A 24,096-nucleotide genomic window follows, 5' to 3' on the forward strand; every position below is an offset into this window, starting at 1 on the left:
CTACAATTTACAGATGGTATTGGTTAGTTTTTAAAAATAAATTAAACCCTGCCTAAAACAAACCATAATAGTATTTGTATATTTTAGGCGATACGATAAAATTGTGCACACTTTTTCATACATACTTATTTGTTTTCGTTGGATTAAGAATACATATTACACATATTATTGGTTCATTTTTTTAAATTCCATAAGCCCTGCCTACGCCAAACTATAATAGATAAGAATTATTATTCTATCTATAAAATATCCAAAGTTATGTTTGATTTAATTGCATAATTTTAGATATTTTATAGATAGATGAGTATTTTTTTACTATTATCTATTATTGCTTGGTTTTCGCAGGGTTTAATTGAATTTTGAAAACTAACCAATACCATCTGTAAATTGTAGTCTTATTTCAATAAAAACATATACATTTGACTGACAAAGTTTAGTGTGCACTATTTATGGCGGATTTTAACAGCCTACCTCCACCCTTCGCCACTGCAATATAGTCAAAAAGCTGACATACTTAAAAATGGTATGAGATAATAATAATGTAATGGTTGATTAAAAATATTCTCTTCACGTTTGCCGTTCAATACGAAAGCTGTACATGTACTCCTGATCTACAAGAAATTTACTCTTTTTCTTTATCACTGGTAACTGGGCCTGAAAGAAACCAAACAATTGTGGTTAGTTGGTATACATAAAATATAAAAGGGTACTGCACAAATGATTCACAGATATAGCAAATGAATTTGACCTACCCCATATCCTTGTGAAAAGCCTCCCAGCTTTGAATTCAATTGAAATGGGACCCCATCTATTCCGCACCATGAGCCGAGAGTCTGAGTCCTGACAAGAGCGGGTCGCTGCATTCCTCTTGGGGCAGGTCGTGGTGGTATCGGTGCCCGGGGCGCAGGCCTTGAAGGCTGCAGACTATATGAAAGACTCAATTGCTCGTAGTCATTTGATGCGTCTTCTGGTAGCTTTTGGTTCTGGATTGTTAACATCATCAATTTTATATTTGGGTATCGTTAATATAATATTATGTATAATAGAGCAGGTATCAGTATGCTTGCGCAATATATTTGATTAACGCCATCTAGAGAGCAAATTTGTCTTAGCTACACAGTGAATCTAAGAATTTTATGTTATTAAAGGACTGACAAAAAACCTAAAAGATTTATCAAAAGCAACAATGTTCTTATTAAAAAATCATACAAATTGGTGCATATGTCGATGTGTTCTTTCAACGGTCTGAGACTATTTGAATAAAAAACACTTAAATAATAAAACATACAAAATATGTAAACAATAAGAATAAAGATTTCTGCTGAAATGTAGAATGGCAATCAATAACCTTTGAGTAATGCAGATGTGACTATAAATATAAATTCACACGTGTGTCTGCAATACATTTCAATGATTGCCATGCATTTGATTAAATTTGTAATTTAAAAATTTAGATTTCGAGAAATAAAAACATAAAACCGGGAATTAAATGTACTCAAATATAACGGGATTGCAGAAACTACACACAAATAGAGTGAGAGTATGAATTCCGGGCATGTGAAATCGGGGTTCCACTGTGCATTTAAAAAAATAAATGTGCTGTGTGACAATACATATTTTCAAATATTATATTGCAGCCTCCATGGTGAAAAGGTTGGCGACCTCTGTAATAGAGCATTAATTAATCAATAAGTGAAGACTAGAGACTTCATATTTTAGAAGCATAATGTAAAAAATATAAGATATACAAAAATATGATTTTGAAAGTAATTGGAAATGTACCTTTTTCCCAGGTGATGGACTTCCATTTTCGTGTAGGTTTAGACTGTTTAGCTCTGCAACGAGTGCAGAAGTTTTTGGAGGTCTCTCTGGAGGTACTCGAACCATTCTGTTAATTTTAAAAATATCAATCTGTAATTTCATACCTTTCAAATCCCATGTGTAGTTTTTACGTTCACTTACTCATGTCAATTGAATAGTAATCACAATATAATTATCGCAGAACGATAGGTAAACGTTATCAACAGTTTCGCTATAACGTATTTATGATGGCTAAAAGTGTTTCATAACATGTCGTCGCTATATGATTGGTTTATCGAATATCCGTTTTTGTCGAAATCGACCTTTCAATGCAAAATATTTTTTTGTATCTAAATGGATCAGAACCATCCTTTTCTTTAAATTGCTTTGTAATATTTGCATATGCTGTAAAAAGAACAATTTAAATACCTCCATGTATTTAAATATAGGATAATGAAATTTGTTTTTCGTCTCCTGAACATTTGACATTTGGTCTATTCGACAAACCGATCCTACAGCGACGATGTGTTATTATTTTTGTTAAAGCCAACCAAAAGAAAAAGAGATCATTTAATTTTCTTTTCACCTTCCCATTCCTGTATCAAGACTTAAGCCACAAGCTAGATAACTCAGAAGTTCATAGCCAACATCAGATAAATTTGGCTTTATTACTTTTTTATTATCAGTAAATAATAGCTAAAATGGGAAAAAATCTTATCGAAATACCTTTTACTAACGTCCGTTACAACATTTTCATAGTTCGTATTACTGCCGTTCACATTCAATTTAGCTATGTCGGGATGCAGTCTAGGCGAGGAGAGAATAGCCGCCGCGTGTACGGGTGAAGGCCCATTTGAAGTGCCGCCAACCTTAAAGCATAGCACCATTCCACTAATTTCCCTGGAATAAACAAAGGATATCCACTTAATAAAACAGACAATAAATTGAGAATAATGGAATCCATCCAAAACATTTAGAGTGAAGAAAATGCGTCCAACATATTGTAAAGGCGATTAATATTGGATGCAACACATACCATCAGAAGCTATGCAATGTTTACATAACTTAATTCTGAGTAAGACCGCTGTTAAGTTCGCGAAAATATCCAATCTTATTTATAGAAGAAATATTATCGTCTGTATAAAATACTAATTACAAGAGATGACCAATATTTTATTAATATACAACAACTTTTCATTTTTCTTTTAAATTGACTCGACCATCTGTTGTGGATCTTGGCGACCTCCCCCGAAGAGGTTTCTGAATAGTTTTTTATTACGAGAAATGGTTTTTAGCCATTCGCTCAACATATTAAGTCCATCATGTTCTGGATTCAAAAATCATTAAAAAAATAATATTTGAACACAAATCTCTAACTGTTGAATGACCAATAAAACATTTGAGGAGATGAGGATTAATGGGATCCAAGTGCATTAGTAACCAATTTGAGTAAATCGATTTCAAAGATAAACTATATGCACTGTTTATAACATTCTGTAAATGATGTTTTGTTTAGGTCAAAAAATATTTACATTAATTAATTTGTGTTTTTAATGTATGATGGGGTACAAGTCAGGTTAAAACATTCAAATTAGATAGGTGTCTATGAAAATAATAATAATACTTTATACACATCAGTTCGTGGAAGTAGTCCAATGTTATGAATAAAATGCTCATATATGTCACTTGTTCTTTTTTAAACCTGTACCCCTCAATTTAAAACCCCTTGAATTTCTCTGGATGGAATTACGGTATGCTGATGGATAATATCCCCTTTCCATACATCTTAGTATGAGGTTTGTCCATAAAATAAGGTCTCCAAGGCGCTGGAGTCGCGAGGAACGCTTTAACGCAAGATCCGGCAACACTGGCTTGTAGCTTGGTTCCCCGCCTACAAATCCCCACTACTCCGAGCTGTCTACGACGGATAGTCTTGGTTTGGTAGCCGCTCGCGATGGAGCTTTCACTCGTCGCTACTGCCAGGTTTGAATTACATTCAGTTATTCGTTTTTTATGTGCTACGCTAGGACTACGCCTATAGAAATTTATCGAGAGTTCTGTGAAGTGTATGGACAAGTGTATGAACATCAAAAACGTGCGAAAATGGTGCAGAGTTTAAAAACGGACATAGAGACATTTATAATGAGCAGCGTGCTGGACAGCCATCGGTTTCGGAAGAAACGATTGCAAAAGTGGAGAGGGTAATGCTTGAAGATCGACGGGTGACGATTCAAGATCTGTGCAAATTGACCCCTGATGTCAGTAAGACTACTAAGATTTTGACAAAACATTTGCATTATCACAAGGTGTGTGCAAGCTGGGTCCCCAAAATGCTCACCGAAGATCACCAACGGCAATGAGTTGAACACAGAAGAGGGTGAGGAATTCTTGGATTCAATTGTCACTTGCGACGAAACCCGGATACATTACATGACACCAGAGACAAAAGAACAGTCCCGTCAGTGGCGGCATTCAGGATCGCCGAAGCTGCGAAAAGTTAAACAAACATTGTCTGCCGGCAAAGTGATGGCGACTGTGTTTTGGGATAGGAAGGGTATAGAAGAACCTTCGCCGTGCAATTCAAAACAAAAGAAGGGGCATGCTGACGAAGGGAGTGCGTTTTCATCAGGACAACGCTCGGCCCCACACCGCCCGTGCAACTACCGACCTCATCAACCAATTTGGGACGTCACACACCCCCCCTACAGCCCGGACCTAGCACCAAGTGATTATCATCTCTTTCCTGCGTTGAAGTCACACCTGGGTGGGACAAATTTCAGGACCGACGAGGAGTTGAAAGAAGAGGTTGTCTGCTACCTGCATACTACGGCGGGAGAGTTCTATGCCACGGGTATACAAAAAATGCTACACCGCATACAAAAATGCATCGATCGCAACGGGGATTATGTAGAAAAATAGTAGAAAGTCCAAGCTTTCCAACAATGTATAATTGATTGCAAATAAACGTGTTTTTCTTATTGTCGTATTTTACGGACCACCCTCGTATAATAGTATGTGTAGTTACATAACACAACATTAATTATTGTAGGTAAGAGTTTAGAATGCAATTAGAAGATTCACTCTTACCCAGCATACTGGAATCCTTCAGGAGCCTTCTTCAGGCGGCTGCAAAGGATGATATCAGTGATCGGCGGTGTCTGTATACCACCTTGAACACCCTCATTAAGCTTGGAGAGGAGGAAGCACAGTTTTCTCTTGCGCCAAGCCCTCGCACCAGTATCATGTGTGAGAGCAGCGTAGCTGTAGCCGCGGGGAGGGGGGTCGCTTGATGCCACCACGCGGATTGATGACACCGCCATCCCGGGAGAGAATTCTGAAATAACAGATAATGGTAAACATGAATATAAATTAGATGACATCCAGAAAAATACAAAACTAAACGTCTACAGCCATGCAATCATTCCTAACCTTAGTTTAAGGAAACCTTGAAATATTTTATAATACCCGGGGAACACCTACGTGTTGAAATGTTTAAGTTCGACAGCACTGGTTAGAAGTAAACATTTTCTACCTATATCATTTGTAATTATTTTGTGATAATTTAAGTGTCTCACTCTGTCAACATTTTCATACATCTTCTCCCTGTCTCCCTCTCTACTATTGATGAACTAAGCTCCTCATAAACAATGTTTTTATTTTTTGATTGTCTATGTTGCCTAAGGTTATTATTAGAGACCGGATTATATGCAACATAAAAAGCTTGAAATATGCATTAAAATATGCATGAAAAATGCTTAAAATATGCATGAAAAGTGTCAAAATATGCAACATTAAATAATAACAAAATAGTAATGTTTAGTTTTTTTATTTCAAAATCAACATACAATTAGTAAGCATCGACGATAATAATTATTAATTAACAATTATTTAACATTTTGTTACTCTTGCAAACGTTAGCAATCAGGTACTGTTCCAAATGTTCGGTAGTAAGATTGTGTCTTCGATCACTCAAAATATCTTTATAAGTGGAAAAGGACCGATCCACATCCACTGAGGTAACTGGGCAGTATTTGAATTTGGGTGCTATGTTAGCACTTATTGTTTCTGGCAAAAGTTCATCCGTCCCATTAATGGTACCTACACATTAAACTTTGCACAAATGAATAAAAAAAAAAACTAAACTGATGCAATGAGCGCATCAACAATAGCATGCGTAATTTAATTGCCTAGTACGAGGAGTGCTGCAGTACGCGAGCGCGACGCAGAACGGTATCGTCCATCCTTCTCTCGCGTGACTCTGTGTTTTACTTGGCTTCGTAATATTATCCTACCATTCCTACCCAAAACAATAGACAAGCAGCTGCTAAGTGCGCTCTAAGAGCCGTGCGACTAATAGGTTTGACCAGCTACAACTTATACTACACAATATTGTAAATATAGCGAAAATATGCATCACTAGATTTTAGGTAAAATATGCAATAACCGGTGAGAATGGGCTAAATATGCAAATGCATATAATAAGGTCTCTAGTTATTATAGTAGGTAATAGCATCCTATCCCTATTATAATTGAATATACATAATTTGAAAACACATCAGATATAGATTCGTCCGACATAAATAGTGCACACTAAACATTGTCAGTCATGCTTATTTGTTTTCATTGAACTAATAATATAAATTGCAGATAGTATTAGTTAGTTTTAAAATACAATTAAATCCTGTCTAGACCAAACCATAAAAGTAGAGGTAGGCTGTGGAGATTTGATAAAAATAATGCAACTTTGTCAGTAGTAGGTACTTATTTGTTTTCATTGAACTGAAAATACAAATTGCAGACGGTTGTTAAAATTCGATTAAGCCGTGCGAAAACCAAACCATCATAAATATTCTTCTACCTATAACACATCTAAAATTATGTAAGGGTGGATTTAATGGCATAATTTTAGATATTTTATAGATAGAAGAATATTTTTTATGTAATATCTATTCGAGGGCTTAGTGTCAAACAACACTATCTACAAAAGTGCAACTTTACAGGAGAGCCAAAAATCGTTATTTTAGATTCTTGTAACTCAACAAGGGAAATGTTTATTTAAAAGCTAATGTTAATATTTTATAATTTATTGTGTATTGTACATTTATCTTGCTTATGATGATGTTAAAATTTATAGGGATAGTTTAAAAAAAATATGAAAACAAGGGTAACTTATGTAGTTAGCGTTAAACTTTACTGACGATTTAATAAGAAATTAGAAAAGGTTGACATAACGTTGTTTGACTATCATGTAGCCGTAAATGTAAAATAACGTTGTCTGACTTTAAGCACTCGTATTATGGTTTGCTTTAGGTAAGTACTTAGTTCGCAAAAATTAAAAAACGTCTCGAATGCATTTATGATTACCTTTTTATTTAGCAGCTCATAAAAACCTAAAAAATGGTCGCAAATCTGATTCTGAATGAGAATAATTATCAATTGGATGATTATGAAAAGGAACCGACAACGAAGAAAATTATGGTCACAGTAGTTCTGTATGCTATGCAAAGAGTTTCGTGTGACATTAATTTAGAATAATGTATGCATTGAGTACATACGTTCTAAAATGACCGCAAGGCAAAAAATTACATCTTCTAACAGCGCACATGCTTTGCTAATAGAGTAAATTACGATTTTAACAATACAATTTTCGATAACCAGGTGAATGTACCGTTTTCGAATGTTTGTAGAAAAACAAAAATTTTATGTCCGAGCGAGTTCGCGTTAAACAATCAAAATCACAAAACGATAAATAATTCGTCTTGTGTATGAATCAGTCATACAATCGTCATTCGATTGTAGTTACAAGAAGCAGTAATTGAACACCATCGACTCGCGTGCGTAAAAATACGTAGACCGTAATATCAAATCATTAGATAATGTCATGATAGTTCTTGAGAATTTCACGGAATTTAGTTGAAGTTGTAACGGGTGATGATCATCGGAAATCACCGTATGGTCTTTTGTACTCCAAGTCTAAAAACGATGGTATGAAGTCTGCAAAGAATGGACAGTATGGTGGAGAACAGGCCAATGGCACGAACGCAAATGCGCAATAATCACACCTATTACAGTGTATGGAGAGTTAATTTTGTACACTATAAACAATTAGTAATGTATAATTAATTACATACACGTTAGCAGAATAAAACAATTCTGTAAAGACATGGACTCAGCTTTGTATCAACGAGCAATATAAAAATGTAGAAAGAGGTTCATTTATCAACCACATTCATCAGTATCGATCTGTTAACTAAATAATGAAATTTATTTGACGGATCCGGATGTTTATGAGAACGCTTGTTTACGAGAGTAATTATTAATCTATTATTCATGTGCTGCAACCATTGGTAAGTATATATGTATGGATGTATGTCAGCAGAGATTCTTTTTACTAGGATTACATGGCAGACATTCTTTCAATTAATTAGTTGCATATTTAGGTGCATTGTATATGCACCGGATGCAAAAATACTTGTATAAATATTAATAGAAAACCTGTGTCAATTAGAGCCAGCCGCGGCATTCAAATCTGCGACCCGCGGAATAAGAGTACATCTTAGCATATATGTTTTAACTTCTCTACATACTATAGGACCTATAGGTATTTATATATACACTAGTGCACACACCAGCAAAAATTAAATGGCTATAAAGTAGTTTTACTAATGTTATTTCTGTTTATTTTGGCACAAATTCTGCCAATCTCAATGTTACGTTATGAAATTTTAGATATTATTCAAGTCAAGAAAAAATAAATAAAAATGATATTTTACTGGCAAGAGAAACTGATTAGATCCAGATGTTTCATCATTTTTTTTCTGAGAATCTGTCAGATTTAAATTTGAAGCATGATACCTACAAGCGATATCGTAATTTTATGAATTTTGAATACCGGCACTTTCAAAACTTATTTTAATGCCCGTAGTGACACATTGACTATCAGTTCTAACCTTTATAAATCAACGTAATAATAATATTCCTTGTATTATGAAAAATGAACTTTCACCGCATTACACAAATGTATTATTCTACCTATCATAACATTCGAAATTAGAACCAAAATGCGGTTATCCATCTATAAATATATCCAATGGCAATTTGATAAAAATAAGTACATAATAACCTGTAGTACGTTGGCACATAGATAATTATTACATTTTTTTAAAATCTCACGTTAGAATATCTTCATTGGGAGATAATAATTCCAAACGCAAATATTATTCATTATACATTTTGATTACCGCCTTTCTCTCGAGAACAAAATGTTCGACACAGCTACCTATTTGCCTGTTCAAAAACCTGTTCACGGATCTCACGGATTGACCAGCGACTGCTAAGCAAAATGTAATAAATGTTGGATTTTCCGAATATGTCTATTCAAAAATTATTCAATTTAATTCAAGAGCGGAAACTACGCAGGTTTTACCCCATAAACTAATATACTATACACTATTTTACCCTTAGGAAAAATATATGACACTACTTGATATTGTTCTGTGATAGAATTTAATATGACACACGATGAGATGAACGTAAGTAGAGGTATTATCGGTTATCGTGATATGAAAAGCAATATGCTACCAATTTCCAATGTCTAGTGTACGATAATAGTACGATAGTAGTACCAAGTACGATAATAGTAGTGATATCCTAAAATAAGCGCAGGAAATTGAGTGTTGTCAAAATAATATGTAGTCGAATCATAATATTAATTCATGAGGAAATTTCAAGCCCATTTTTTGGCGTTCGCATTTACTCATCCAAACAAATGACAAGCCGCCCAGACATCATAAATAAGTAATGTAATTTTACTATATGTACAATCAGCCGTAAAATGACTGTACAACCGATGTGGATCTTGGTCACATCACTAAAGGTTAATAAACATTAAAAAAAAAAAAACGAGAAATGGGGTTCTAATCTTCTTTGCTTATTTAAGTATAGCGTATACCTACAACAATTTAAAATCGAAGATTGAAGAAATACTGTTTTCATTGTCAGTGACGTTTTCTAGGCAAATCGTATGCGAATACGTTAAATACCTACATACCTTTAATTGTTTATTATAGGTTATCTTGAACAGACAAACGCAATAAAAATCTTGATAAAATGGCATACACGTCATCTACTGACGACTAGATTAAAGATCAATCATCATTAGACTATTAGACGATTAGAGCATTTCCATGAAACATAATATTCTCAAGTATGTGGAGGTCTCCTTGTGAAAATTTTATCCGCCATAGAGTATTACGATAGTTGTAACAAAAGTTAGTTGACAAGATTTTTTTATGTTTCGGTTACTCTCTGAAGATTTCGGTACTTTATAACAAAAGAGGAAACACCGGAAAACCGAGTTTCTAGGAAAATCGCCACTGCTTTCTAAAGTTGTAATATTTGTATCCGTTCCTAAGTGGTGCTTCTAAGCTTCTGACCTGCTTACCCCCACGGGACGTCACTGCACATTATAAAGAGAATAGTTGAATAGTATTATGGACTGCTTTACAGAAAGCGATATCAAGATGGTCAGATTATAGCTGGTTGTTTGGCCTTTTATCGTTATCGACATCTTATCACTTATTTCGTATTAAGATGTCATAAGTGAATTTATCATTTATATTAATTACCCTATCTATATTATAACATGTAACATGTTATTGACATTTTGACTCGCATTCGAGAAAGAGACGAAGTATTAGGTACCTATAAGATAATATGCAAACAAAATATAAACGTGTCAAAGATTCCATCATAGAATACTAATATGATAGAAGAAACGTTTTTTTACCGCAAAATTGCGTTCAGCGATGCGGCGCATTTTTGACTTGCGAGTTTGTTGACAAGCGGGGGTGATAGGGGAGCGAAATAAGAGGCGGCACAAGTTCGAAAATAAATATTTTTTAATGATTTTATTGAAAAATACATGTTATTTAATTACATTAACTGAATTGTATGATGAAATAAATGAAGTAACTGTGTTCGTTGCACTCCGCCAATGAGCGGCACTTACCACAGGGGCGGGCAGTGAGTGAATTATAATAAAGAATATGAGATTAACAAACATTAAAAGAAAAAAAACACTTAGTCTCATAAGTTTGTTTCATGAACAGTAAAAAAGTGAACTGCGGCGCAATTCTCTTCCGTGTTATTACATTTTTTTTTCTCAATATAAACTGTGCTTCCGTGCTCCACCATCCATCCACATCATATATATTTGAACGTTTTAAGTCGCTTCACGTGATGACTCGGAATTTTATATACTTATGTAATACTTAGGTCAAATTTGTCAATTTGTATGATTTTTTTTTTTTTTTTTAGAATTATTAATAACCATGCCCTTGCTTTTTCGTACAAGGTGGTTGTTAGTAATTTTGAACAATCACAAACACCCAGGCTTTGAGAAAAACACATAAATGTTTTTGTCATGACCGGGAATCGAACCCAGAACTCATGATTATTTTGATGACAATAAAATAACTATTTAAACTTTGGTTTGATATCCTTCATATTTCCACTTTTTTATTATTTGGGGTTGGGGAGCGGCAATTTTGAGCTGGCACCCAGGCGGCAGTCACCGTAGGTGCGTGCGGCCCTGGGTTTGTTAATAAGCAAAATTGCCGCAAACAGATTGAGACCTATCCATAAGAGACCCTACAACACAAACAAAGACCCCTCAAATCAATCCGCCCCGCACCCTACATACTCCATTACATCCACAAAAATGCACCGTTTGGCGCTGTTTACACACTGGTGGCATCATCAGATGTTATTTATTTAAAAATAAGGCATGAGCTCACGTTACGGTCAGTGAAGATCGTTACCAGACCAAAATCAATGATTTTGAAAATATTCATGTCATTGATCCGGACGAGTTGTGGTGTCAACAGGGTGGCGATACGTGCCCGGCAACAATCGACTTATTGGGATCAAAATTTGGCGATAAATTGATTTCGAGAAATGGAAATTATTCGTCTTCAAGGTCGTGCGACTTGACACCCCTGGAATATTTCCTGTGGGGCCAAAACCAGTAATAATTGACGCCATATATGCCAATATTGTTCGTGTTATTCGTGATACACGGCCTGCACAGCTCGAAAAAGTGACGTCCGGGATGCACTTCGCCAAGAACAGCCGCGGTGGCCATGTGCTTGAAATCATTTTCAAATGAGCCATGTATTGATCTTTTGAATACCTACATATATATATATTTTAAAGTTATATTTAGTGTTTTTTTTTACAATTTTAAGTTCTATCGTGCAATACATAATATAATATGAATTTACATTAGTCATTATCTTTTGTTATTCAATTATACTTAATGTGTTTTATAGATAAACATGACGCATTTTTATCCTTTGGTATTTTGGCAAAACTGTAGAAAAACAAATTCAGATTTTTTAGATATTACCTAAGTATGTGTCGTAGTAATTGGTTGTTTTATCTTTTAACTAAGTGTGAGAACTATCCACGACATAAAGAAATGGCACAGTTATGTACGTATTTAATACAACAGTTATTTGAAACGAATAATAAAGAGAAATGTAACATTGACAATGCATAGCGATCATTTAAGCCCACTATTATGCAATCAACAGGGCGCGGCATTGTATATTTGGCGTATATCTACGGCGAAATTTTAATAGTATTGAGCACCTATTTCCATGCAAGTTATGTTCCTAAAATTCAACTTGGAAACAAGCTGAGGAAAATGGTATTACCTTTACCAACTTCTGGAAAGAGATACTCTAGCGGCCATTGATGTACTAAATAACTACAGGCAGCAGAATAATAATATTGCAATTTGCTACTAATAATTAATCAGATACAAACATAACAGCATGGCACGGAAGATAGAATTGAATATGGAACTTCGCAACATGGAGGTTTAATATTAATCGAAAACCAATCAATATATTATTAAGTGAAGTAATGTTGATATATTGCATGGAAAACATAACTAAGTAAAACCGGTATTATAACAAGTTATTAAACCATGCCTCAAGACGAGAGTGCTATTACAACACACGTGTAATGTGACCTAAAGAAATGAATGCAAGTATCTACCTACCTACATATTTTACGAGGCACCATTGCCAAGAGTTTACAGCTGATAAAGTAGACCAGTTGATTAAGTATTCCTTACAAGGTTGATGAAAGGCTTGTAGTAGTTTACATACTGCCAGAATTTAAAAGAGAAAGAAGGCAGAACACTACAGAATAGTCTCAATAATCATTCCCACTATTAATGTAGTACCTATTGGAGAAATAAAAGTAGGTGTAGGTATATTTAAAAAAAAAAATATCATAAGTTATGGTTATGAGTGTTATGTTATGGCATTTGATTTTTTGGTTATTCCTCATTCTTTCCTAGGCGTTTCGGGTTCGTTGCAAAGGCCATTTTCTCGAAATGCCAATGCTGAAGAAAGCAGGAGGAAGAATACACAGTGACAGCCTAAAAATAAAGTATAATAACTATTAACCATGAAAGTCATGGTTAAAACCCAGTTGAAGGAAAATGCTCAAACAATATTAAATTCAAATTGCGAAACTCATTAAAAATTCGTGCCAAAACATCGGAGACGTGCTTCTTATAATATGGTTAATTACAACCAACTAACCTTCCAAAGCAAAATGAGTGCAACTTCCGATCTTTGGGGTTTTTTGCAGAAAAAACCAAATGTTTTGAACGAATAAAATAACCTTGCGTAGGTAGAAATGTCTATCGTTTCCTTATTAACATTTTATTAGTCACCTTATTGCCAGGTCTAAAATAATCCGAATCTATAACGAAATATTTCGATCGTTAACTCAGTGATTCCCAACCCGTTTCCGCGAGAACTCGCAAAAGCTTTCGATAAAAGTAAAGTTTAGCTTGATTAGATATCTCGTCATAGATATTATTGCAGTAACAACCTAGTTAACGAGATTTCTACTTGTGAGGCGATAAAGGAATAAAGGTTGAGAAACATCTAATGCATTGTTTCTTTTGTTTTTGTCAAAGCATTTAAAATTCGCATGCTAACGTTATACATAATTACAAAAAGGTAGTATTAATACCAATGAGGTTTGATTTTTTCGCTACGCTCGTGGAAACGTTCCTACAAATGAAAATCGTACATTGACCACATTCAGTTTGGGCAACCCCGATATATAATCTCATTGGCTGATAACCACTTGATACCAATAGCACGCTGACCAATGAATGGCTCCGAATGCGTTTTGAACTGATGGAAATTGAGTACGCATCAAAGCTATTTGAATCTAAACGCCTCTCATATATGGTAAGGTAGATCAATGATTGATAGGTAGGTACAGTAAAAACGAAACAATAATGCGGTCGGTCGATAATGTGCGTGAGTATAGGGACTAGGGAGCCGTAATAAATGCCTGGCAGCCGATGACCGCGTATACGTACTTATACAATCGACGAACCGCATCATTGTTTCGTTTTTACTGTACTATTGATTCGATGTTGTTAAGTGTGTATCATTTTATCATTAAGCTTCCCAATTCGATTCGGACAATGTAGCATTATGTGGAAATATGTAAAGATAAATCGTGTAGGTATAGGAAATAAATATTCAATTAAGATTTTCAATTATTATTTACAGGTTATGCGTTGCTTAGAGGCAGACAATTCCAAGGGACTGGCAAAAATAAGGAAGAAAAGAAAAAAATGTGAATTATTATTCCTACAACTTTGACTGAAGATTCCGTGGAGATGACATTGTTTTCGCCTGCGGCGTTTAACTAATGGCTGTTTGTGGACGTAAATAGCACTTATTTTTTTAAGCTTTTCTTTACATTTATTCGTTTAAATATGATATTATAGACGTATAAATAGGAATAACGTCGTGTAAGCGGAAATGAATTTATGTACAATTTGATACAAAAAAAATACTACGGGGCGGCATTGTGATATGTGACAATCCGGAAAGGTTTGGAATCACTGATACACATTCACTACATAAGGTAAAATAAATTATTATAAAACCGACACGTACGGTAGTCGTACGCCAAAGAATGGACGTTTATTGGGCAAATTGATTAACACATAGTGATATAAGACATGTAAGGCCACAAAACAAGACGTAGGTATAATATTGACAATTTGAGCCCACTATTTTGGTACAAGTATACTGGTAGCTGCAGATAAAAAATGTCTCGTCAATCCAGGTTCCAATATGAATTAGTAAGAATATTGTATCTCTGATATTTTAACCTATAGTATGCGTGATATGTAATCAGTATCTCGCAGTCAGAGTACCCAGAATACACTTTTAATTAGGGTGACCATATTTTCTTAACTACAATAAAGAACAAACCCAGTAGTAAAATATGACGTTTAAGTATAAAAATATTTATTCTTTAGAATACCTACAAAATTTTACCTGATTCCCTTAAGGCGAAGTCTTCACTGAGCCTTTTTTAAAGAGGCACCTAGCGGAAAAATACGAAGATTGCAATTTGAGACATTTTTTTGATAATTTACAATTTCAACTGTATTAATGAATAAATATGTATCTGAAAACATTAAAAATAAAAATATTTTTTATTTTAAGTCAAAGACAAACTTACAATTGTAAAAAATGTAATAAAATGTGAATTTGTTCTATCGGACCGCACCCTATTATTACATATATTTTATGGTCATATTTATTATTAAAATTTAGTTTATTAAGTTTTCTAAGCATCACCTAAGCGATTTTTGACTAATTCATAGTTTTAATATTTTTTATATCTATTTTAAAAAACATCGATTTTTATAAAAAAATATAAATGTGTATAACTTGAAATCCTTTTTATTTATATCAAATCAATTATTTTTATAAATATAAATAAAATATTTAATATTAATATAAGTAAAAAGGATTTCAAGTTATACACATTTATATTTTTTATAAAAATCGATGTTTTTTAAAATAGATATAAAAAATATTAAAACTATGAATTTGTCAAAAATCGCTTAGGTGATGCTTAGAAAACTTAATAAACTAAATTTTAATAATAAATATGACTATAAAATATATGTAATAATAGGGTGCGGACCGATAGAACAAATTCACATTTTATTACATTTTTTACAATTGTAAGTTTGTCTTTGACTTAAAATAAAAAATATTTTTATTTTTAATGTTTTCAGATACATATTTATTCATTAATACAGTTGAAATTGTAAATTATCAAAAAATGTCTCAAATTGCAAGCTCCGTATTTTTCCGCTAGGTGCCTCTTTAAAAAAGGCTCAGTGAAGACTTCGCCTTAAGTATCTACTGTCTTTTTTCAGACAGGACGTGTATTGGTAACATATTATTGTTATCTATTACTACCACAATATTGACTCTCACAACAGTCCCAATTCATAATATAGAAGGGTTAGTTGATTGGCATGGTGACATATAGATTGAACCATAAATAAAATAATTACAAGATTTCTTTTATTTTGTTAACTGTCAATTCATGGTGGACCTGCATTGTATAGTTTTTATTTAATAAAACGCATTTTTTTGTAGTACTTATTCCACTTTTAATCAATAGATTAGGACCGGTTTCGTCCGCCTCAGTGGAAAATGTCCCACATGGGACTGAGGCGGACGAAACCGGTCCTAATCTATTGATTAAAAGTGGAATAAGTACTAAAAAAAATGCGTTTTATTAAATAAAAACAACAATACAATGCAGCAGTTCCACCATGAATTGACAGTTAACAAAATAAAAGAAATTCAATTCTACTAAACGGTCCACATGCTCAGCGTACATCAAAATGGTACTAAATACTATTTTATGTAATAAAAATACTTTATGCAGTCATCAAATGTTTAAAATAAATATAAAGGATAATAAGGCTTCAAATTTATGTAAATAGATTATCTACAACGTTTAAGGAATGTCCAGGATCATGCTTTGAAAATAGCATAAAAGCTCCATTTTGACGTACGCTGAGCATGCCCCCCCTTAAAGATGGCTAAAAGTATTTAAAAAATGCATCGACATCGTATTCTGATATATTCTAAAAGTTTCAAATGTCTAGCTAGTCGGTAAGTTAGTTTAACTCTATTTGTACCGGACAAATAAGAATACGACCTAAGAAAAATGTTGTAATAATGAGATATTCCACGAAAAAGAATAGTGGACACAGTATACTTGAACTGCACTTATTGAGTAGGTAAGAAGGAAAACGGCTTCACTCAATTGCTCAAATTAGACCAAACTACTTTATTATTTTTAATTTAAACAATGGTCAAAGTAGATTAGTGATCAGTACAATTTACTAGTCTAATAATATAATAAAACTTATACTGTACCCAAAAACCTCACAAAACTGCCGTTATTTTTATAACTCAATATATATGGGAGAATAGCCATTTTGCTTTTGATTTTTTCTTTGATAAAATGTAGTGAAATTACGGCTTAGCCACTATTTGTAATGGTATAATTAGCCGATCATTCCTTCCGTTGTTGATGTCTTAATGAAACGAAATTCTCCCTGCAACTAGGTACTTGTAGAAATCTATATAATTCTCATAACTAGAAATAATTTTCCGAGGTTATCTACTCAAACGTAGTGTAGTGGTTCAGTATGTACGAGGGGCACCCGCCTGCTTGTCGCTAAACGCTGACATTTCTTGGCCAAACTCAGCGCAGGAAGTAATCCGAGGGAGTCAAAGCAACACTATACGGTAGATGTTTTAGCTCCTAAAGCCCACGCCGGCAGTTTTATCCTTCGTCGACATGTGCACCGGCGAGTTCTCGAAATGGAGCAAAATGTAGACGTAAACTTTTCACGACGTTTCTCCTTGATATGTGCAAATCCCTTCTGTTGATTGTATTGTGCTATTTGTGCAGTATGTACTACTCCAGGAGCAAAATTCATTTTTTCCCTAGAAGACAGTTTCCATAACCTTAGCAAATTTCTCCACCTCGCACTTTTAAGGGTGGGAGAAGTCTTGTACTTCCACTGTATATAATGCATTTTTGACTCAGGGTGTCTGTAATATAGCAAACATGGGTATGTTTCATTTCCAGTTACCAAGCGGTTTTAAAAATATCGGGTACTCTGTTAGCAGAACCGAAGTTATCCTGGTGGCATTGATTGAAATGTTTTCAGGATTCAATACTTCAACACCATACCCACACACCAATCTCGACATGTATAATATTTTGCAAATTATTTTACACAATCCTCCCTCACTACACTGCACAAAAGTTACCTTTATAGAGTTAAGAGAGCAAACATAAACTACTAACATGCGTTCATTAATTGGACGTATTTATTACATATTTTTTAGCAGGCTCACGAGGACCCACTTGCAATGTTTGAAAACACCCAGAGTTGCTTCAATGCGCTCATTATTAGAAATAGAAAATAATGAACGCCTTATGTAGTTCAAGTAAACAGCAACTGTGCACGGGTTTTTAAAACTGATTTGATGAAGTTTTTAAATGAGAAAATAAATAATAAAGGAAAGTAGTATGTTTCTGGGAAAAAACGAGACTCTAAAATTAGGGAAAGTCCTATATAAGTAATAAATAAAGGACGTATGGTCACCGTAATTACAGTACATAATATGTACAAACACAGATGAGTGTAATATTAGGTAGGTACCTCATAGTTCATGCTGTAAATTCTTGGATGTGTATAATTAACATCACGGATTTAAGTATGTACCTACAAATGTATGTAGAAATTGTGGATCGAGATTTACGGAGCAATGGATACAGAGAGACTAATAATATGGACTGTGGTTAAATTGAACGCTGTATCATTTAATTAAAGTATGGGACTGGTTATGAATGAATTTCTCGTTTTCAATTAGCCATCATTGCAATGTAAAGTCGGGGATTGGTTACTACTTAAGTTTAAATTCGACAATGCGACTAGACTTATTCAACTTTCTTTAGCTTTAGAATTTAGATCGTAATCTTTCCAAAACAGTCTAGCAGTAGCTAGTAACGTCAAATATTTAGATTATCTCAATTAGAAAGGTTTAAATTCGTCAACCTACATCGCCTCACTACTTAGAGGTAGCGGATTCAAATCCCGCGACATGCACACGTTATTTGTAAACAACTCACTGTTAATATACAATTCAATTTAATTTATTACTTAGTTTTTGTAAATTCACACAATTTCTGCAAACAATTGAATTGACACTATAAACAGATGCATGTACACATCACCATCATCATCATTTGGCGGGTCTTCGCTTCCTTCAAAAACTTCCTCACTCCTGGAAGATCCAGCGCCAACACCCTCAAACACATATATTTTTAAAATGTTGACAGTGCTCACATACTTTGAACAACGTATCTACCGTCATCATCCAGATAGTCCAAAAAAATGAAGATTAGCTTCCTGGTTTCCCGTCCATAAACATAGAAAATAATTGAGAGAACAAATCAGCAAACCAAACTTACGCAGCCTAAGGTTTAGGTATCGATTGCTACGAAGACATGTCATTTTGAAAAATGCACTCTTTGCTATGTCCCACCTGGTTAGGATTTTTGGTATCCTGTCAGTAGGCATTTACTCGATGCGGTCCGCCCATCGTAATCTCTGCGTCTTGCAGATTTTACCAATGGTTTGATATTCCATCAATATGTCCAGCTCGTGATATTTTTTCTTCTGTAGGCCCCATTATATAAAGTTGGTTCAAAGATTCTCCGTAATATTTTTTTTTCAAAGACTGATAAAAACTTATTTCTAGGCACCGTGTTTCACAACCATAGTCTTTATGGTCTTATAACTCTTATAGGTATATAGAGTTTGCACTTTGCTTCTTCGTCCCAGTACTTTCGACCACAGCAGTCGCTTGCAGCCGTACATGCATATGTTGCCACATTTCTAAATTAACTAAATCATAAGAATTTTTTTCTCAAAATCTGAAAAAATATAGATTTTAATATATTATCTACTTTGGTAGTTACTACTGGAAAAAAATAATCAAACTATCATAATATTATAATGATTTCGCCAATCTCGGGATCGCGAATAACTAATCCAGAAATTACACGCAAGTTTTGTTCAGGATGTTATACCTAATCCCTAGAAATAGTACCTACATCAGTATATTTCTCACGGAAGCTACCGAATCAATTGATCTTTCACTCTGCATTTCACTCTCCCACTATAACATGAATTACCGTCACATCGACTGTCTTATCAATAGTATGAGAATTTAATGCAACATTTCTTAAAGGTTATTAGCCATGATGCACATATCTTCCCACGATCCGGGACTACAGTATGTTACGGACACGTAAGAGTCTGTAATAAGTACTTAGTGTGATTAAATTTAACGTAATTTTTGTCACGATTAAGTATAACCTGGCGTCGGGTTAATGTAGTAGGTATAATATAACTACAAAATAGAAGAAGCAGTGGAATAGTGGGATCTCATCAATATTACGGTACAAACGATAATATTGAATCACGTTAATATTATATAAAATGATGTCGTTGTTATTTTTAACTTTAAAAAATCTAGAATTAACATAAATGCATAAAAGTGCGAAGGAAGCGATTAGTCAGTCCAATTCCGAAGTCATTGTGGGAAAATGTACTGCTGTTTTACTTTTGAATCGATAAACGTTATCAGTGTCGTTTTTTTTTTTTAAACAAAATGTGATTTGGAAAAAGGTAATAACGGTTTTTAAAAATATTACGTTCCTACCAACAAATTATGTATGCACATTGATAATTCCCTACAATCGCCCCCTCCCAAGGAAGTATGGTATTATAGTGCTAGAACGTAGTGGTCGGGCGGGCGGTGGCGCGGCAGCGACGTGCGTAACTCAAACGTATAACCGTATGTGAAATATGTTCGTAGAGAGTGGCTTTTTTGGGCATTTCACATACGTTTATACGTTTGAGTTGTACACACCGCTGCCCGCCCGACCACTGTGGCCAAGCGCATAGGTACATACATGACTGAGTAATGTATTCTACAGAGGGAGTCGTAATTTCTGTTATATTATATGTCACATATGAATATAAATTTTAATGTTAAATAGATGGATATATTTTGTGCAAGGAACCGAAATGTACAGTGTTAGAGCTTGCGTCCACTACGACTACCAGCCGCTAAATACACGTCGCAACGGCTGGTGAGCGCGAGCTTTCATTCTGTAAAAATTGTCATTCAAGTCGATGTACCTACGTACTAAAATATATAATATGTCACAGATAGTACGGATACTGACATGAGAGACGTGTAATATAGATGCAATAAATACAAAGTTCGTGTAACGGTACGCTGACTGTATTATCTTCCAGAATCCAAAGACGTAGTACCGGGAATGGGACGACTGGCCTCCGGACAATTGGACGCCGCACTGTCGTAGACACGTGTAGACGAGGTATTTTAATCAGTTTCTATCTACTACTTAGTAGTTTGAATTCATTTTACTCTTAACATAATGTATTCTTTATCGCGGATTGAGAATTACCATGCCTAAGGCTTTATATTAAATAAAAAACTCTTTTTTCGTTGGAACGTAAACATATGCACGGTTAAATCATTGTTTACGTCTGCATATTTACATTCTTACCAACTATTAAATCATAATATGATCATTGAAGTATAAATAATAATATAAAATATTTTTTACCTAACGTATATTTATTTTCGAATTCCGTGGCGTCCAGTTGTCCGGTGCCAAATCGTCCTAGACCAAAGTACCCGCTCAATATGAAGACAACCAAAAATAATAAAGTTTGTCAAAATGCCGAACAATTAAGTTAATCAAGTGTTGGTAACGGAGCTCACTTTTAAATTACATGTAGGTACGCAGTAGAGGCTACAATGCAAGTTTAGATGGTCGTGACAACCCTTTGACCTCGTCGTTTTAAGAAAAGAAAAAAGTGTTCAGACCTGTTATTCTCCAATCAAAACCAATGAAATGATGGGATATTAAGTTAGAATAACTATTTTATCGTGTCAGCGACTTACGAATCACCTCTGTGTGATCCGCTGCGACGAACTTTATGAAGTTGTTTCTCATTTTGATTTTATAGCTAGTTGACACAGGTGATAAAAACCTAGGTATAATGATTTCGCAGTGGTAAATATCGATAACACTATCTAACAATTGTGTACTTGGTTTAACATATTTTCGTATTATTAACACGTATAAAAGTTCCTGATAAAAGAGTATCACCTGCCCACCTTTCAGTAAGTAAATGGATTAGGTAACGGTTTGACGAGTCTCCAAGAGGTATTCTTGTCAAATTAGAAATAGAAAGACCAGCTCGCGATTACAAAACTAATTAATAGATGTCCTGGTTAGTATTGAGAAATGCCCCAGAAAAAGAGAACACTATAATGTTCAAAGATAACAGCGGGATGCCTGCGCTATCAGTCTTTGATGGGTTAGATGGTTAAAAGGATCTACTGATTAGTAGATGACTAGCAAAGCGGTTCTCAAACAGCAATCTCTTTATAATAAGAATTTTCGAGAAGGGAGAAGAAAATGTGAATCTCGAATCTCGAGGCATTCTTATTTCTCAAAAAATCGTCAATGATCTCAAAAATTCGAGAAACTGTAACTAGGAAAAAATAACAAAAGGAATTTGAAACGGAAAAAGGAACTCTAAAATTCTGAGGAAAAAAAGCAATTGCCTTTGAATCAGAACGGAATACATATCTTATTCGTCAGTAAACATTGTATTGGACAAGAAAAGCTAAAAAGAATTTTCGAAACTCACCAGTGATTTTTTGTACGCAAGAAAAACTTAAAAAATCGTTCAAATTTGATGTCAGGCGGATTCGTCCAGCAAAAAAATTGGCCCAGATGAATAAAAAAAAGGAAATATGTAGAAATATTTTTCGAGAAATCAATAAACCAATCTCGAAATTCTCGAAAAAAATCTTGAATTCATCAATCTTCGAATCTCAAGGAAGTAACAAAAAAAATCGGAAAATCGAACCTACTTAGTTAAGTATTGCTAGTATAATACGTTATTACTTATTAGGGATCCTTCATAAATATTATACTTAACGAAAAAATGACATGAGTGCACAGACAGCGATGTCACCCATTTTGAGGGTAACTGCGTTAACCTAAATTCCCACAAAACAATGGCCTACTGTTGTGTAAATTCGCAAATGGTGAAATAACAAACACCACTACTTTTAAATTTGAAACGCAGACGAAATAAACAGAAAAAAATAGCGAGCGATAAACGATGGGCTGGCCGGAAACACTGACAGCTGGTGTCAAACAATTTATTTAGCCAACCCTTTTACGGTTCCCTCGCTTTATTGTTCTGTGATAATATGATTAAGTAGGTATTAAAATTTATGAATTCTTAAAACTATTGGACAATGGAATTATTTGGAGAAACAAACTGTTTTAGGAATGAATACTTAGGTTCTGGCATGGTGATCGAAGAACGAGTATTTGAACGCCGCAAATAAATGTGAAAGCCAGTTGCCATGGACAAGATTTTGAAATCGAGGGAATTTGTTGTTTCTGGTAACTGTTTGTTTCCTTAATAAATAAAAAAAAATAAAAAATATTTTGTGACTGGCCATAAAACCGAAAGCACACAAAGCGCGCCAACTGTCTTCTAAGACTGAATACGTGTTTCATTTAAGGGACAAACTTTAATGCATATTATGATACAGACGCAACTATTGAAAATAACATATTTTTCAGTAAAAAAAATATTGATTGATTTCGTCTCAATTAGATAGGACGCATGTAGCTTAGCTGGTAGGCACACCGGTGCGTCGTATTTTTTACAAAAATATTTTTTATAGTGGCTATATATTTCTCTGAAGTGTTTTCAAATTATCTATGTTCAATAAAGAATGTTACATTGTCAAATCTTGTGAATTATTCGTTGAAAAATAGTTTGGTCCATATTTCTCCACACGTATATGTGCTGCGGTTGATTAAAAATAAACTTTTATTTGGATTATATTTTACTATTAACATCAAAATTAAATATTAATAATTAATTATATTGATAATTAAAATAAAGAACTTTGCATAAATTGCTTGCAGAAATAAATTTCAACAATGTTAATAAAACATTATAGCTATATTTGCGTCGCGTGCTCACGCGCGACGCAGAAACGGAGAAATACTGAAATCTGACTGTCTGATCCGCAGTACCGATTAGGCTTCCATTTGCGAGCACCGCTGCCCGCGCCCTCCTTCGCCGACTCGAGAATATTATATTGAAATCGGTACTGTGCAAAATCAAGTACCTACCGCGGTGTATGCTAATATTATTGGACATTGGATGTATCGATGCGCGGGCGAGCTGATTACACGCTTAATAATATT

General features: G+C 34.2%; 1 protein-coding gene across 4 annotated transcripts in view; it reads right to left on the reverse strand.

The window, feature by feature from the left end:
- Window positions 1–436: 436 nt before the first annotated feature.
- Window positions 437–24,096, reverse strand: part of Mvb12 (multivesicular body subunit 12-like Mvb12) — a 32,798-nt gene continuing 9,138 nt past the window's right edge. For all 4 annotated transcript variants that reach the window (XM_085947118.1, XM_085947120.1, XM_085947119.1 and 1 more), the window contains exons 3-7: window positions 4,888–5,134; window positions 2,527–2,700; window positions 1,783–1,888; window positions 753–983; window positions 437–654 (exon numbers count right to left, since the gene is read on the reverse strand). In XM_085947118.1, coding sequence (XP_085803244.1) covers window positions 568–654; window positions 753–983; window positions 1,783–1,888; window positions 2,527–2,700; window positions 4,888–5,134 — 845 coding nt within the window. In that variant the 3' untranslated portion in view covers window positions 437–567. The remainder of the gene's footprint in view (window positions 655–752; window positions 984–1,782; window positions 1,889–2,526; window positions 2,701–4,887; window positions 5,135–24,096) is intronic.

Source organism: Rhyacophila brunnea, unplaced genomic scaffold (genome assembly GCF_057557595.1).
Source record: "Rhyacophila brunnea isolate RB1 unplaced genomic scaffold, BYU_Rbru_1.0 scaffold_2, whole genome shotgun sequence".
Taxonomy (NCBI): Eukaryota; Metazoa; Arthropoda; class Insecta; order Trichoptera; family Rhyacophilidae; genus Rhyacophila; species Rhyacophila brunnea.